The sequence below is a fragment of the Polypterus senegalus genome, chromosome 11 (genome assembly GCF_016835505.1).
Source record: "Polypterus senegalus isolate Bchr_013 chromosome 11, ASM1683550v1, whole genome shotgun sequence".
Classification (NCBI taxonomy): domain Eukaryota; kingdom Metazoa; phylum Chordata; class Cladistia; order Polypteriformes; family Polypteridae; genus Polypterus; species Polypterus senegalus.
This window is the reverse complement of record NC_053164.1, coordinates 142,849,282-142,865,177: the sequence shown is the minus strand read 5'-3', so window position 1 is coordinate 142,865,177 and position 15,896 is coordinate 142,849,282. Positions and strand designations below refer to the sequence as shown.

At 37.4% G+C, this 15,896-nt stretch overlaps 1 protein-coding gene across 1 annotated transcript in view; it reads right to left on the bottom strand.

Moving 5' to 3' along the window:
• Nucleotides 1–15,896, bottom strand: part of cand1 (cullin-associated and neddylation-dissociated 1) — a 98,769-nt gene that overhangs the window by 62,309 nt on the left and 20,564 nt on the right. The window contains exon 2 of the mRNA XM_039769733.1: nucleotides 4,984–5,127. Within this exon, the coding sequence (XP_039625667.1) occupies nucleotides 4,984–5,127 (144 nt within the window). The remainder of the gene's footprint in view (nucleotides 1–4,983; nucleotides 5,128–15,896) is intronic.

Sequence of the window (15,896 nt, the reverse complement as noted above, 5' to 3'; positions counted from 1 at the left end):
ACACCTCTGTTGTACTGTTTTACACAAAGAGCTGCATCAACAATGTCACTATAAAAAAACAAATCCATGCTTTCTTCAACAATAAGCCATGGATGACAAGAGATGCAAGACTCTTGTGAAAGACTCACAATAAAGTTTACCACTTTGGTTGAAAACAGCAGTACAATGTTGCCAGGTCGAGGCAGAGTGTGTGGGGGGAGGGCGGGGTTATATAGATGCCAAAGCAGCAAACAAAGGAGAAAATTGAGCATTATTTTGACAACTCAGACCCCCATCATACAAGAAAAGTTATACGTAACATCACTAACCAAAACAGTAATACCAACCCAGCTACCAATAGCACCAGTTCCTCACTGGCAGAACAGCTTAACCACTTCTTCAGACGCCATGGGGAGGACACCGGGAACTCCAGATACCAACAGCCAAGTACTGTCTATAGTTTGTTGATGCTGTACGCACATTCCGGAATATCAATGTACGGAAAGCAGCTGACCCAGATTGTGTCCCAGGATGGGTTTTCAGAAACTGTGCTGTGGAGTTAGCCGAGTTATTTGCAAATATCTTCTATTGATCTCTATCACAGTGCACTATCCCTACCTGCCTGAAGATATCTACCATAGTACCAATTCCAAAGCAGACTGAAGTAATCTACCTCAATGATTACAGGCCAGTATCATTAACGCCAGTAATCATTAAGTGTCTGAAAAGACTGGTCTATTAGAGCATGTACCAAAAGATTAATGAACAATTTCTACCCTAAAGTGATTACTACATTAATTTCTGTACTGAAATCACACACCTTATAGACATAATTGTGACCTACCATATTTGTCATTATTTATCTTAAGCAATACTTACCAAAAAAAAACAAAAAAAAAACCATTTTTTGCATATGTTGATAATTGTGTAATGTGTGAGCTGTACATGTGAGAATATTAGATGTGTTTTTGTTTTAAAGTATTGTTTTAAGCAGAATCACGTTGTATGTGTTACGCAATGACAAATTAATCTTTTTTTTTTGCAATCATTAGCTGTTTTTAAAAAAAAAACACTAATGAGTAACAGATTGTCTCAATATTAAAATTTCACAAAATCCTAGAACTTTAATTTTCATGTCTCTTTTTTTATGATGCATTTGTGCAAACTTTAATTTCCTGCAAGAAATCAAACTTGACAACTTTACATTAATGTGTTATTTCAGATCTCTTGTAAAATACCATTGGGTTTTGCAATTTTCAAAATTTTATATACGACTAAGTGGAGTTTGTTATTGTTTATTTAGTCTATGTTTTAGTACAAGATATTAGAATATTAACTGGACCTGCAATGTAACTGGTAGCATGCATTACACTCAACAACACTCCTTTCAAATACATGACATTTGCTTTCTCTAGGTTGTCACGTTTTAGGGATTATACAAATGAACATTAGTTTGGTTTCAAAAACCATACAAATGACAAAAAGTTAGCATTTATACTTTCATATTTAGCAATAAAATGTCACTTTGCTTGTCCTGCTAACTGGCATAATCACAGTGCTTTAAAGCCCTAAATAAATTGTATTTTGGTATTAATAAATGGAGCTGCTTGTTTTTTCGCTAGTGTAGGCAAGCCAAATAGCCACATTTAGAAACGTGCCTAAACTTTTTGATGCTAAAGCAGTTTGCACTGCCAGCACACACAATCCTATCTGCATAATAGTAAATGGTGCATGCGGCATTTCCCTTGTGAACACTATATGAACTGGTTAGAAAAAAAGATGGATGTTTAAAAGCACATCTGTGGAGGAGTTGGACATATTCAGAGACTATATGGGAAGCTCCCATTTCTTTTTATGTACCATGTATGGTATGAAATTAAAAAGTGATTCATCACGCCCTTATTTTGTCTCCTCTTATAACATCATGACACTAAGTTGAACAATTAAGACTTGCATTGATCACAACAATGCACTTATAAAGCACACATGTAGCTATTTATAAACTACCTCCATAATGGGGGGAAAAAAGTGGTGGTAACAAAATTGTGTGAGTTTAGGCTTTTTTATAATAATAAGCAGCAAAATTCTCCTGTCTTGAAGTCAAAATATTTCTGAATATGTCATCTAATTTTCTTTATGAAATGTGGTGTGCAGTGTTCCATCATAATCCCCATGATCAATTTCAATCAAAGTGCCAAACTTCAACAGTTTTATTTTGTTTGTTTTATAAATCTCACATGCCCAACGGTAACCTGTTAGGCACTCAGATTCTCAGCAGGAGGCATGCTAGATTCCTGTGCTTTGCCAAGTTTAGAAGGTGTGTGCTGTAGTTGAGGGAAAGCAGCCTGATCTTTACATTATATCCAAAATTTGAATTAAAGGAGCGTAGGTATCTTTGTAGCACAGCACTATTGCTGTGCTCGCAGACTTCAAGTGCCCATGGTTTCACACTGTCCTTAAAGTAATCTCTCACTGTGGCTGCACAAGTTGGAATTCTTTTGCAAATTTGGCAGGTATGCCCTTGTTAAACGGGTCCCCTAAAGACGCACATCTGCGTAATGGAAGGTCAGGTTATATTGTGGGTGAATGATCCATAGATTAATGCAGATTGTCATTATTTTTCATTCATCATCCATTTTCCTAACCCAATTATCCTGGGCAGGGTTATGGGGGCAGAAGGAGCCTATCCTTATGATGTTATATTTTTCATAACATATGTAGTGAAATTCATTCACCAGGCAAGGAAATTGGGGGAAAACCCCTGTCCCGATGTAACCGGGCTCCCAACAACTAATGAATTTTACAGGAGAGTGTGGATCTCAGTGCAAAGAGATGAAAGGGTTAAATTTGGGAGCCAGAGTACACTGCAAGAGTTGGAAGGGACAGTGAGTAATGAACGGGACTAAAAGAAGCTAAATTGTGCAAGTCATAATAACGAAAGGGAGAAACACAACAGCAGTAGTTGTGGTGTTCTCCAATGCCACAACAATGGAAAAGTAACAGAGACATAAATACTTACAGTGGCATGCAAAAGTTTGGACATTCTTGCTTAATATGTCGGTTACTGAGTGAGAAGAAGATGAACTCCTTACCAAAAGGAGTAAAGTTGAAGATGACACATTTCTTTAATAATTTAAGCAAGATTACATTTTTATTTCCATCATTCAAAGATATAAAATACCAAAAAAGTGAAAAGGTCATGAAACAAAAGTTTGGGGACCTGACATGGTCAGTACTTTATAAAGGATCTGTATTATCTTGTGAATATTATTATAAAATAATCAAATTTTGCTTCTTAAATAATAAATGTTATTCAGTAATCTAGTCATGTGTTATGAATCTCCATGTAGACATTCATCAACTAAACTGTTAGCCAAATTTCTTTCCATATTGGGCATTTAAAATAATCTTGAATTAGTTAAAAAGGAAGACTCGTGTCTTTCTGTAATTCTACAGGTTACACATCTCTTCAGTTACTCACGTGTTCCAGTCACATTAATCAGTCTTGAAAATGTCCTCTCACAGTTTCTCCTCTGACAAATAGGAAGCATTTAGATTTGAGGCATGTTGACAGCGGCATTGGATGAAGGGAACATAAACGAAAGAACCAGCCATCCTGACTGACAACAGCGCCAACATGATCCGTGCAGTACAGCTTACATAGCTAGCTCTCTTTATCTGCTTTGTGCACACGTTCACTTTGGTATCACAGGCTGCTCTGAAAATTCCAACAATTGTCCATTTGTTTGGCTTGTTGAAACATGGCGCAATTTTTTTTTTCCTCCTTAGCAGTACAGTCAGCCATTTGCATAAAGAGGAGCAACATTTACTGGACTTCCCAACACATAAACCTGGGACTGAGTCAGTCCCACAACAGCGCATTGGAAATGCTAGAAAGGTTTTTGGAACAACAATAATCAACCATCTCAGCAGTGAGTTTGCTTCCAGCATAACTAGCATTCTGTGCTCTTCTCTGCAATACATCCACCACAGGTGCCCAGTCACTTTTAATGTAGTGACTTAAGAGAAGTGGTGATGCTTTCCCTAGGATTTCTATAAAGCCCAAGTACTATAACTTCACTCATTTGCTTTCAGGTTAATATAGAATGCCACAGTTTCAAAACCTGTATCATTTGTCGAAAGCACTCATTTTCAACAACACTGTAGAGTCTCATATCTTTACATATAAAACTGCTATAGATTGTTATTTTTTGGGCATGAGGTGAATTAAACTGAAGTACGGAGCTAAATGCTGTTTCCAGTGTAGATTGTTTCTACTCACTTGGATGTCAACTGAGATTACGTTTATGGGTGACATTGGGATAAATGATTTCTTAGATTTGTTGTGTTACAACAATACTTAACTTCTGAGTTGCACAGCTTGCATATGGCTTTCCTTTTAACCAGTTGCCTTTTACTGACGTATTGTTTCAATCCACAGTAAGTCCACATATCTGATAAGCGTAGGTGCTAATTCAGTTGACAGGGACACATTTTTTGCAAAGTAGTAAAATGCTTTTTCCAAAGAAAGTCTTAACAGGCGCATTAGCAACATCTACTGGTTCAGAGGTCAAAAACGAAGAAGAGCTAAAATTCACATATAGTAACAGGGCAGAGAGCCACTCGATGTTGAGACTTTAAAAATTGATATCAAATTGTTAAAAGAAATCAAATATAAGTAAAAAAGTAATTAAATAGTACAATATATTAATGCTAGAGAATGGCTTTCTGATAGAATTTCTTTTTTTTTTATATAAAAGTCAAAAGAATTTTTGAGACTATCCATCTCAAGAACACATCATAGAACAAATTGTCAACTTAGGACTACACATAAAACACTCATAATTATTATAACCCAGCTAAGATAAGACAGTGCTCATCACTCTGATTCATAAAATTTCTAGAAAATAAACTGTTTACCAGCACCCCAATAAAGTAATCACTTTGATAAATCAAATTTCATATTTCACTCTGTTAAGGAACTGAACAAAACTCTCTACTTACCATTTCACAGCCAGGTTCTGCACTTCACCATTCTTATCTTCCAGTAGCTTTAAAATCATTTTTACTACTTTGCGCTCACTGTCATCATCCAGTTTAATGGAATCTTTCTGAAGCTCAGACATAAGATCATTTGTTGCCATAAACCTGTTTCAATGTTATACACAAATATTTGATTAGAAACCATTAACATGATATAACACTGTCAAACCAGTTAATACAGTTCAGAGTCACTAGGGCTGGAACTTATACTGGTAGTGCTGACTAAAAGTAAAAAAAACAACTCTGACAGGCAATGTGTGTACAGTTTTAAAATACTGTTCTTTTAAAAAATTAATATCAGAAGTTTTGGGGAAATCGTTAAACCTGCAGCTGATAAAAAATAAACCATCTTCTTATAGGATTAATGTATCTTTAGTCTTTTTTATATTGAAGTTGTATTATGTTTTCTATAATGCTGAGTCTACATTAGTCACTAAACAAAAAAAATACAAAACAAAAGCACAAGTTCATTTTCTTTCACTGCTCAGAATAACTCCAGATATATGCATGAAATCAGCTGAAAGAGGTGAGTACTTACAGTAGACTTCATTCCAAGACTTTGCTATTGCTAAAAATTAAACCATTGAGTTTTACTTCTGAATGCAAATTAGCAAGTTATCAGTATCCTCAACTTTTAAATACAATGGTTAACATAAACATCATTTCAGTTCATTTATCTTTTTTTTTTTTTTAATTTTTTTTAGAAAGCAGCACATTTCAACATAAACTTCCCAGTTTCTAAGTATATGTATTGAATTTATTTTTGTAGAAATTGCAAGATGTTCTTGTTTACATTCAATTTCTTTTTCATTCAACCACCCATTTACCATACTTGCTTATCCAGAGCTAGGTTACAGGGAAGCATCAGGAAAGAAAACTCCCTGGTCAGGGCACAACCCCATTGCAGGGTGAATAAATTAACACATACACACGTATACATAAGGCATCAATTTAGCTTCACCAACCCACGAAAACCAGAGCACCTGGAGGAAAGCACACATGGGGATAACATAAAAAACACACAGGGAACACCTGGGACCCAAATTAGAGTCTCCTTTTTGCAAGGCAGTAGCACTATCTCTGCACCATCGTGCTGGCCTGAATGATCTATTTTGTTTTTATTATATGTCCATAACTGTTTTATATAACCTGCTTAACACTAGAATCCCAGAAGCCTAGGAAAAAACTCTTACTCAAAGGCCACTTTAAATTCCCTCACAACTCCTTATCAGCTTATTTTGTTTTGCAAATGTGTCGATCAGCACAGACAGCCTGCTAACCTAGCCCCAACTGACGCAGCTTTAGTTGTACACAAAGTTCTCCCAGCTCAAGCCTGTTCATCCGGGTGTGAGCTGCCTTGAATTGTATTGGGTAAATAATATATCATTATTTGGAACATGTGTCTACAACGATCTGGGTAAATGTTGGATGACAGGAAATGCAGGGCAAGAAACGATGAACACATAACTAGAACAGAAACATTTTTCATGTTCGACTAATAATTGGCAAAATGCGGACGTGAAGTGTATAATGTGTGAAGACTGAAGTCCAAATATCAAACAAACACTTTCACAAAAGACACTGGGAGAACTTTGTGTACAACTAAAGCTGCGTCGTTGGGGGAATGAAATAGCAGGCTGCCCGCTGCTGGTGCTGATCGACACGTTTGCAAAACAAACAAAGCTGATGAAGAGGTGCAGGGAAATTTAAGGTGGCCTGGCATTACAATTGTTTTGTAGGCTTCAGTGATTCTAGTGTTAAGTCAATGCAGGGGTGCAGGGGACAGAAACCTATCCTGCATTGGGTACAAGTTAGGAAATAAAGACAGAGAGACCAGAACATTGCTAGGCCAACTCACCTATATCTATACTAATAAAAGGCAAAACCCTCACTGACTGACTGACTCACTCACTCACTCACTGACTCATCACTAATTCTCCAACTTCCCGTGTAGGTAGAAGGCTGAAATTTGGCAGGCTCATTCCTTACAGCTTACTTACAAAAGTTAAGCAGGTTTCATTTCGAAATTCTACGCGTAACGGTCATAACGGTCAACAATGTCCGCCACGTTGAACTTTCTTATTCATGGCCCCATCTTCACAATATTTTGGTAGGCGGCTTCCCTGCGCTAACCGAAACCAATGTATGTACTTATTTGACAGATGCCGAATGTCTCTTCAACACAAGTCCTACAAATACTGTCGTAATTGAAACAAACCATGAAACTCAAACCGATTATGACAGCAGCAATCCAAGCTGTGAGATTTGAAACAAGATTACTGTTCACATGGCCAACTGTACGTTGCATGCTCAAGAGTAAGCTAAGCGCACAGCTACAGCTTGGTCATATTACAACTGGAGAGCCGAACTCACAATGTGGTATACAAAGAGATCCTTAACAAATAATTATTGGTATATTTTCCCACAGTTTAAAAAGGTTTAATTTTCTTCTTAATAAAAATTTTAAGGCAGTACTTCGCCGCTGCGAAGCGCGGGTATTTTGCTAGTACCTAATATTACGTGGGAACAATTCAGACTTCAATACTAACCTGACCTGCCCAGCCCATCTTGGGTAATGTGGGAGGTAAACAGAAACACCCAGAAGAAAACCCATACAAACACAAGAAGGTCTGAACTCATTAAAGCAGCTTCTCTTTTCATTTCTGTCAATGTCATGCTTCTCTTTACTTTCACTCAGCTAACCAAAATACACGTCTGCCAGTCCTCTCCATACATAGGATGATTCTTCAGATTCATTTTTCTCAGTTCATAACTCCACTATCTTTGACACTAGAATTACCAAGGCTTACAAAAACTTGTAAATCCGGCCCACCTTAAATCCAGTACCACCTCTCTGTCTGTGTCTTTTGTCTCATAAAAGTGTCGATAAGCCCAAGCAACCTGCTATACCACCCTCCCACCACCGCAGAAAGTGCAAAAACCTCTCCCAGCTCAAGCCTTGTTTATCAGGGAGTCCGGTTCCTTAGAACTGCAAAGTCTAAAAAAAAATATCGTTATTTGGAACAAATGCATTTCACATGTGTTCCGTGTCTACAAAGATCTATGTAAGTGTAGGATGACATAAAATGCAAGAAATGTTGAACACACACCTAAAAGGCAAACTTTTTTCATGTTTTAGTGCTAATGACACAATTTTGACATGAAGTATATAATGTGTGAAGACTGAAGTCCAAATATCAAATAAGACTTTCAAAAAAAGGTACAAATATAACAGAACAAGTGCGCTTTTATTCAAGACTATAACCCAAAGAAAAAGAAATTGGGTTAGTGTGGCTTTTTGTTGCGGCTTCTATGGTAGTACAGTGGTAAGAACTGCTGCCTCCTATTCAAAAGTGCGCTGGTTCGATCCTTCCCGCATCTCAAAATAAATGTTTTGAGTAGTGAGCTGCTCTTATTGTTACTATTAGACAATAAAACCATACATTTGATTTGGGTCTGTAACAGTCGGTGTAAATGTATGGAACTTGTAAAGTTTAGTTTTTTTTTTTATTTATTCAATTTTATTCTCTCAGTCGCGTTCACGCTCGCCTCGATCCGATACTGTTAGTTTTCAAATAAGGACGTGCTATAACAGAGGTGAACTCGGATGAGGACGAGGGTTCTACATCGGAGAAAGAGAACAGAGTCATTGTCGTCGTCCAACCGTCGCCACCTGAACAAGAAACATCCACTCACATAAAAGAACAATGCAGCTGCACCAGTCGTAAAGGCGAAAGATGGCACCGTTTGGAGGCAGCAAGAGGTCAAGCATCATACAGCTCGACAACGTATTGTGCAAAGTCCAGTTTCTGATTATGTCTTGTGATGGTTTTTATATAAGAAATATTTATATGCTACTTATATAAAAGCCAGATCGAATGCTATTTACCTTGATTTATTTATGTTATCATCTAGCTGCATTCTCGTACCATTGCTCATGTACTGAAGGGTCAGCAGGCATTTCTCATGGCATTACACGTTTAATTTGTGAGCATGCAAGAAGCTTTGCAGTCTACTTGTGACTTTGCGCTATAGGAAGATCAGTAAATAAATCAATGTATATAAAAGTCAAATCAAATATATGCTTTTATTGCATAACAGTAACAATAAGAGCAGCTCATTACTCAGAAAGTTTTGTTTTGAGACGTGGGAAGGCTCAAAACAGCAACCTTTTGAATAGAAGGCAGCAGTTCTTACCGCTGTACTACCAAAGAAGCCGTGACAAAAAGCCACACTAACCTGATTTTTTTTTCTTCGGTTACAGTCTTAAATAAAAGCGCACTTGTTCTGTTATATTTGGATATTTTGTGAAAGTCTTTATTTGACATTTGGACTTCAGTCTTCACACATTATACACTTCATCTCAAACTTTTTTCATTAGTACTGAAACATGAAAAAAGTTTTGTCTTTTAGGTATGTGTTCAACATTTTTTGCATTTCCTGTCATCCCACACTTACATAGATCTTTGTTGACACGGAACACACATGAAATGCACATGTTCCAAATAATGATATATTTTTTAGCCTATATAGTAGGGCTGGGCGGTATAACCAAAATTCTATATCGCTGTATTTTTCAAAATTATACCAGTTTCAGGGTATTCAACAGTATTTTTTTTCCCTATGCATGAGTGGATGTTAACCACATTTTCCACTGCAATTACTACAGTAGACTGGCTAAGAATAACCTATTCCACTGTCATGAGAATTGTACAAAAAAAATTTTAATGTGCACAAAAATTTTTTAATGTGCACACAAGTATTAATACAGGTATGCATGGCACCATAAAGTAATAGTTTTCAAGGGGGTGGCACTAATGAAGAGAAGGAATCACATTCCATGACATTTGCAGTCAAAATATTGAACCTTTTTTTTGAACACATTTTGCAAACAACTTAAACTATAATTTTGACAACAACTTTTTAACCATCCAAAGAGGCATTTAGACTTAGTAAAATATTCAGAGGTGCTTGTCAAAAGTTGTATTGCACTGAACATGTCTTAGAAAAGGAATAAAGAGTAAATATTTTTTGTAAACCAACTACACTTTCTGTTTATATTATCAATCTCTGTCCACTGACTTCTTAGCTATATGGATTGTAATGGCGTTGGTTATCTCGATCCACCACTGTCTGTCGTAGGCAGTACCTCTAGCAAATGTGTCTACAAGCAATGTCTGATTCGAGTGTCCTCTAGCTTTTTCCATTTTACTTGAGGACAAGGAGGATGTTAACCTTTGTTCCATACATTCATGGTACTCCAAAACATATTTGAGGCTAAGGTGGTACAGCAAATTGCTCATGTTGCCACCTCTGGCAACAACTTTAGCTCCACAGCATCTGCAGTAAATAGTTTGGTTCACACCAGACCTTTTAAAATCAAAATCTCCAGACCACAGACGCGGCTCTTTTTTTTTGGCAAACGCTCTTCTGTGTCATCATGTTCAACTTTATTGTCTGCTACGGCTTCAGTTTCAGAATTTTCTCTGTCCATTTTCACCGCTCAATACCTCCACTAACACATGTACTCCGTTGCATGCGTGTTTAGCGGTATAGCAGTGAAAAAGGTTCCCCCTTAAACAGTTTACTGCTGCGCCACGTTCCGAATGCTGTTTAGGCTATTTAAACCAGTATTGTGGTATAAGAAAAATTCAAATCATAACAAAAATAAAAAACGGCTTTCGGTATGAACCAGTATACCTCCCAGCCTACTATACAGCACTAAGTACCTGACACCCTGATAAACCAGACTTAAGTTGGGGGAGCTTTTTGCACTTTCAGTGACAGTGGAGGGAGAGGTGGTAAAGCTGGCTGCTTGGGCTTATCGACACATTTACAAGACAAAAGGCGGTGATGGAGAGGTGTGAGCGGATTTAAGGTCGGCCGGATTTACGAGTTTTTTCGTAAGCTTTGGTAATTCTAGTGTTAATGTAGAAAAAAATATTCCAGTCTTCTCTGATATAACATCTTCCTGGCTACGCTGTTTACAGGACGCTCCAGGTGCAGCAACATGCACACTTCCTCAGGTAACATAATATGCAAATTAATCTAGCAATTTTATTTTCTGAAAATCAGTTGAAAAATAAGAAAGTTACATCTGACTAATGTGAGAACTCAGCATAATTCAAATCATGCATATGTGGTTACAAATTGCATAATTGCAACTTCCTCCATAGCAAGAAGGGATGGGTTATGGGAAAACCAGGGTATGCAGAGCATATCTGAAATCTTTTCTAAACTCAAGATATTTTCTATTACTTTTTACAAAGATGTAATGTGAAGTGGTACAACCAATTTCTTTCATAGTTCCTACCTGAAAAAGTATTTTTTTTCTATCAAAAATAAAAACAGATAACTTTAAATGCCCCCATATGAATACACAAAATTTTGATTTGTTAAAATTATGCGTCTTCAGTTAGAACTCCACAGCCAAATTATCACAGTAAAGACAGCTTATGGTAAAAGTATGCCAAAGAGAAAATTTCTTTTGTGGGTTTTTTCTTTTTTCAATTTTAATTAAATCGAAAAGCTGCACACCCTCTGTGCCACTGAGAATACTTTGGATACAGTTAAGTCTTTATTTAAAGAGAAGCTAATCTCATAATACTAGGGGCAAAACAGTTTTAAATTGAATGGTTGGATAAAAGAATCTTGCATATGACATTAGGAATTATACATTTTTCATACAGGGTGCAACAGTTTAGATATATGTACATCCGGTGATTTTTTTTAAAGCTAACCAGCATGCCTATGGAACATTGGGGTTGTAATTCATATAGGAAGGAAAAGAATGTTCAAATTTTGCTACAAATATAGTTACCAGGCCTGAGATTCAGACCCATTCTTTAGGTGGTGTAATGCTTATAGCAAAAACTGGATTTAAATCAACTTCAGGCACAACTGTTTGCACTACTTAGGTCATAAAGAGATCATCATCAAATGGGAAATGGAATGATACAAGGATGTTTATGTTTACTACTAACATACTGGATACACTCAAAAATCATTATGAATGAATTGCTTATCATTATTATGAGAATATCATAGGAAAAATACAGAAACTACATGAAAATCCAAACAGACACAGGGATAACAAGCCAGCTAAACACAGAAAACATCCAGGTACTGGATTCTAACTATGTAGGCTTAATCTGTGAGATAGCAGTGCTATTCACTGTGACACAGTGTTTGGGAGGAGAACACTATTGCTGAATTGTTTATTTGGGGATACAGTTACTCTGTCTTTTCTTTTTTCCCCAAATTAATTAATTTCTTTTTTTATGGCGGATAATTAATCTGGTGATTACAATTAGAATTGCCTTTTATATCGGCATTAATTAGTGCAAGGAAAGGGTACAGTTATAGTCATACTAGTCATAAGGGTTTTGAGATGCTGGAATAAATCTAAAATACCCACAGAGAAGCAAAAGCATACATTGGCTTTAAGGTGTTCACATGTTCTCCCAATCATCTAATGTGACATACCTAACAACTAAAACCAACCTATCTGTGTCTGGCAAAGATAAAATCAAACCGGTTTGATTTTCTCTTTGGTCTGATCTTTGTAAGTGAGAGCTGAGAACTAATGAGTGTTCAGCTGGGAGTACAATGCATTGAATGTAGCAACAAGGAATAAGGAACACATTTTTAACCTCACAAAAAGAAGCGAAGCTTGTCTGTCTGATATCTTGTGTTTTATGTAGCAAAACACAACCAAAAAGAGAAAAAAAATAGACCGAGACTAGGGCTGAACACATACCTAAGCTATTAAACCTTCACACAGCGATGATACAGCGCAGGCTCTGTCAGCCTACACCGGGCCTGTGAACCTCAAAAGTAGAAGAGAAGCTTGTCCATTGGATGTCTCATATCTTGGATACGATAAGAGAATGGAAAAAATAAACAAACTATGTCTCATATCTTGGATACCATAAGAGAATGGAAAAAAAAAACAAACTGTAGACACTACTGCAAAACCCATTGCAGCTGTTGACACTTTGCATAGTGCTCTGTCAGGGAGCATGCTATTGGCTGTTAGTAAAAGCGGCGAGCACAACTGTTCTGGAAAATCAGTGCTCAGTCTGTAAATTTGACATGGGCTGTGATTTTTCATTGTGTAACTTGACCTGGCATATCGACGAGATCAGCAACTGCGATCGGCAATTCTGTCCTACTCCACAACAAAGTCGTGCAATGTGACATCGGGTTAAGCAACTGTGAAGTCTAGGCAGTTATGACTTTTACCTCACAAAATATAGTTGAGTTTTCTATACAAACATTTAAGTAAACAGAATGAAAAAATTCAACAAAAGTTACAAATGGCTTTAAAAATAACATAATATTAGATAAACTACAGAAGTCAGTTTTGCATGATCAGTACTACTGGAACAAGATCTACAGAATGAAAATAATATGCAAGTCCCGCTTTTGTTCTGCGTCAAATATCACTTTGCTTTACTCTCAAAATAGTGCTCTTTTAAAAATACATTTGTAACTTTTTTTTAACTGGAATTTTGCATTTTGGTGTACTCATCTTGCTTAATCTATACTAACAAAAGGCAAAGCCCTCACTGACTCATTCATCACTAATTCTCCAACTTCCCGTGTAGGTAGAAGGCTGAAATTTGGCAGGCTCATTCCTTACAGCTTACTTACAAAAGTTAAGAAGGTTTCATTTCGAAATTCTACACGTAGCGGTCATAATGGTCGACAACGTCCGCCATGTTGAACTTTCTTATTTATGGCCCCATCTTCACGAAATTTGGTAGGCGGCTTCCCTGCGCTAACCGAAACCGTTGTAAGTACTTATTTCAATGGTATGACGCCACTGTCGGCCGCCATATTGAATTTTCCAAACATCACTAATTCTCCAACTTTCTGTGTAGGCACAAGGCTGAAATTTGGCAGGCACATTCCTTACAGCTTACTTACAAAAGTTAAGCAGGTTTCATTTCGAAATTCTACGCGTAACGGTTATAACGGTCAACAACGTCCGCCATGTTGAACTTTCTTATTCATGGCCCCATCTTCACGAAATTTGGTAGGCGGCTTCCCTGTGCTAACCAAACCAATGTACATACTTATTTGGTGGTATGACGCCACTGTCAGCCGACATATTGAACTTTCCAAGCGTCACTAATTCTCCAACTTCCCGTGTAGGTAGAAGGCTGAAATTTGGTACTTACTTCGGTGGTATGATGCCACTGTCGGCCGCCATATTGAACTTTTTAACGGTCTTTGTTACTTATGGGCCCATCTTCAAGAAATTTGGTACGCGGGTTCCCAACGCTAACTGAATCCTACTTGCGTAAATATATACGTCCATAGCCTGCAGCACGGTCACCGTGTGAGGCGGCGTTGGGTCCCCCATCCCAATGCCTCCCACGTTGTTCGCTGCCTGCCTATATAAGGCCGTCTTTTCTTCCAGTCTCTACATTCCCTTCCTTGCTTCGCCACGGGATTCACGTCTTCCTGCACCCATTTCCTTTATCATTCAAACCGTACCCCCATTAACATGTCTATCGAGGTGATCACCATCGATCAAAGAACTGTCACTTACCCAAGTGGTTTCCATGCCCGGACATGGCATCTGCCTTTTCCATTCTGTTTGTTATATATTGCACGGCCATATCAGGCTCACTCTTGATATCCGGAGAAACATTGGGTCTTATGTATTGAATGACTGGGACAGGTTCAAGGTGTGGACTGATGACGGTACAGGATATAATTATACAACACAGGAGCACTAGAAGAGTGAAATGCTTAAGCCCTTCACCTATGGTTCTGCATGTGAGTTGATGGCTGCCGCTGAATTGTTAGGTTGTCGCTTTCAAGTGTACCAAAATGGCCAAATATTTTATATCTTTGGACAACCACCAATGCCTCTTAAACATCTTAGATTCACAGGTGACGATTTTAGTAGTGGACACTTTGATGTTTATAAATGTTTAAACTCTCAAAAGCTGGATGTGAAGTTATCGATGAAACTGGTTGTATACTTACAACGCTTGACAGACGCCGAATGTCTCTTCAACACAAGTCCTACAAATACTGTCGTGCTGAAACAAACCATGAAACTCAAACCGATTATGAAAGCAGCAATCCAAGCTGTGAGATTTGAAACAAGATTACTGTTCATATGGCCAACCGTACGTTGCATGCTTAAGAGTAAGCTCAGCGCACAGCTTGGTCATATTACAACCGGAGGGCCGAACTGACAACGTGGTATACAAAGAGATCCTTAACAAATAATTATTGGTATATTTTCCCTCAGTTTAAAAAGGTTTAATTTTCTTCTTAATAAAAATTTTAAGGCTGCGAAGCGCGGGTATTCTACTAGTATATATATATATATATATATATATATATATATATATATATATATATATATATATATACACAAACCGGATTCCAAAAAAGATGGGACACTATACAAATCGTGAATAAAAACTGAATGCAATGGAGGTGCCAACTTCTAATATTTTATTCAGAATAGAACATAAATCACGGAACAAAAGTTTAAACTGAGAAAATGTATCATTTTAAGGGAAAAATATGTTGATTCAGAATTTCATGGTGTCAACAAATCCCAAAAAAGTTGGGACAAGGCCATTTTCACCACTGTGTGGCATCTCCCCTTCTTCTTACAACACTCAACAGGCGTCTGGGGACCGAGGAGACCAGTTTCTCAAGTTTAGAAATAGGAATGCTCTCCCATTCTTGTCTAATACAGGCCTCTAACTGTTCAATCGTCTTGGGCCTTCTTTGTCGCACCTTCCTCTTTACGATGCGGCAAATGTTCTCTATAGGTGAAAGATCTGGACTGCAGACTGGCCATTTCAGTACCCGGATCCTTCTCCTACGCAGCCATGATG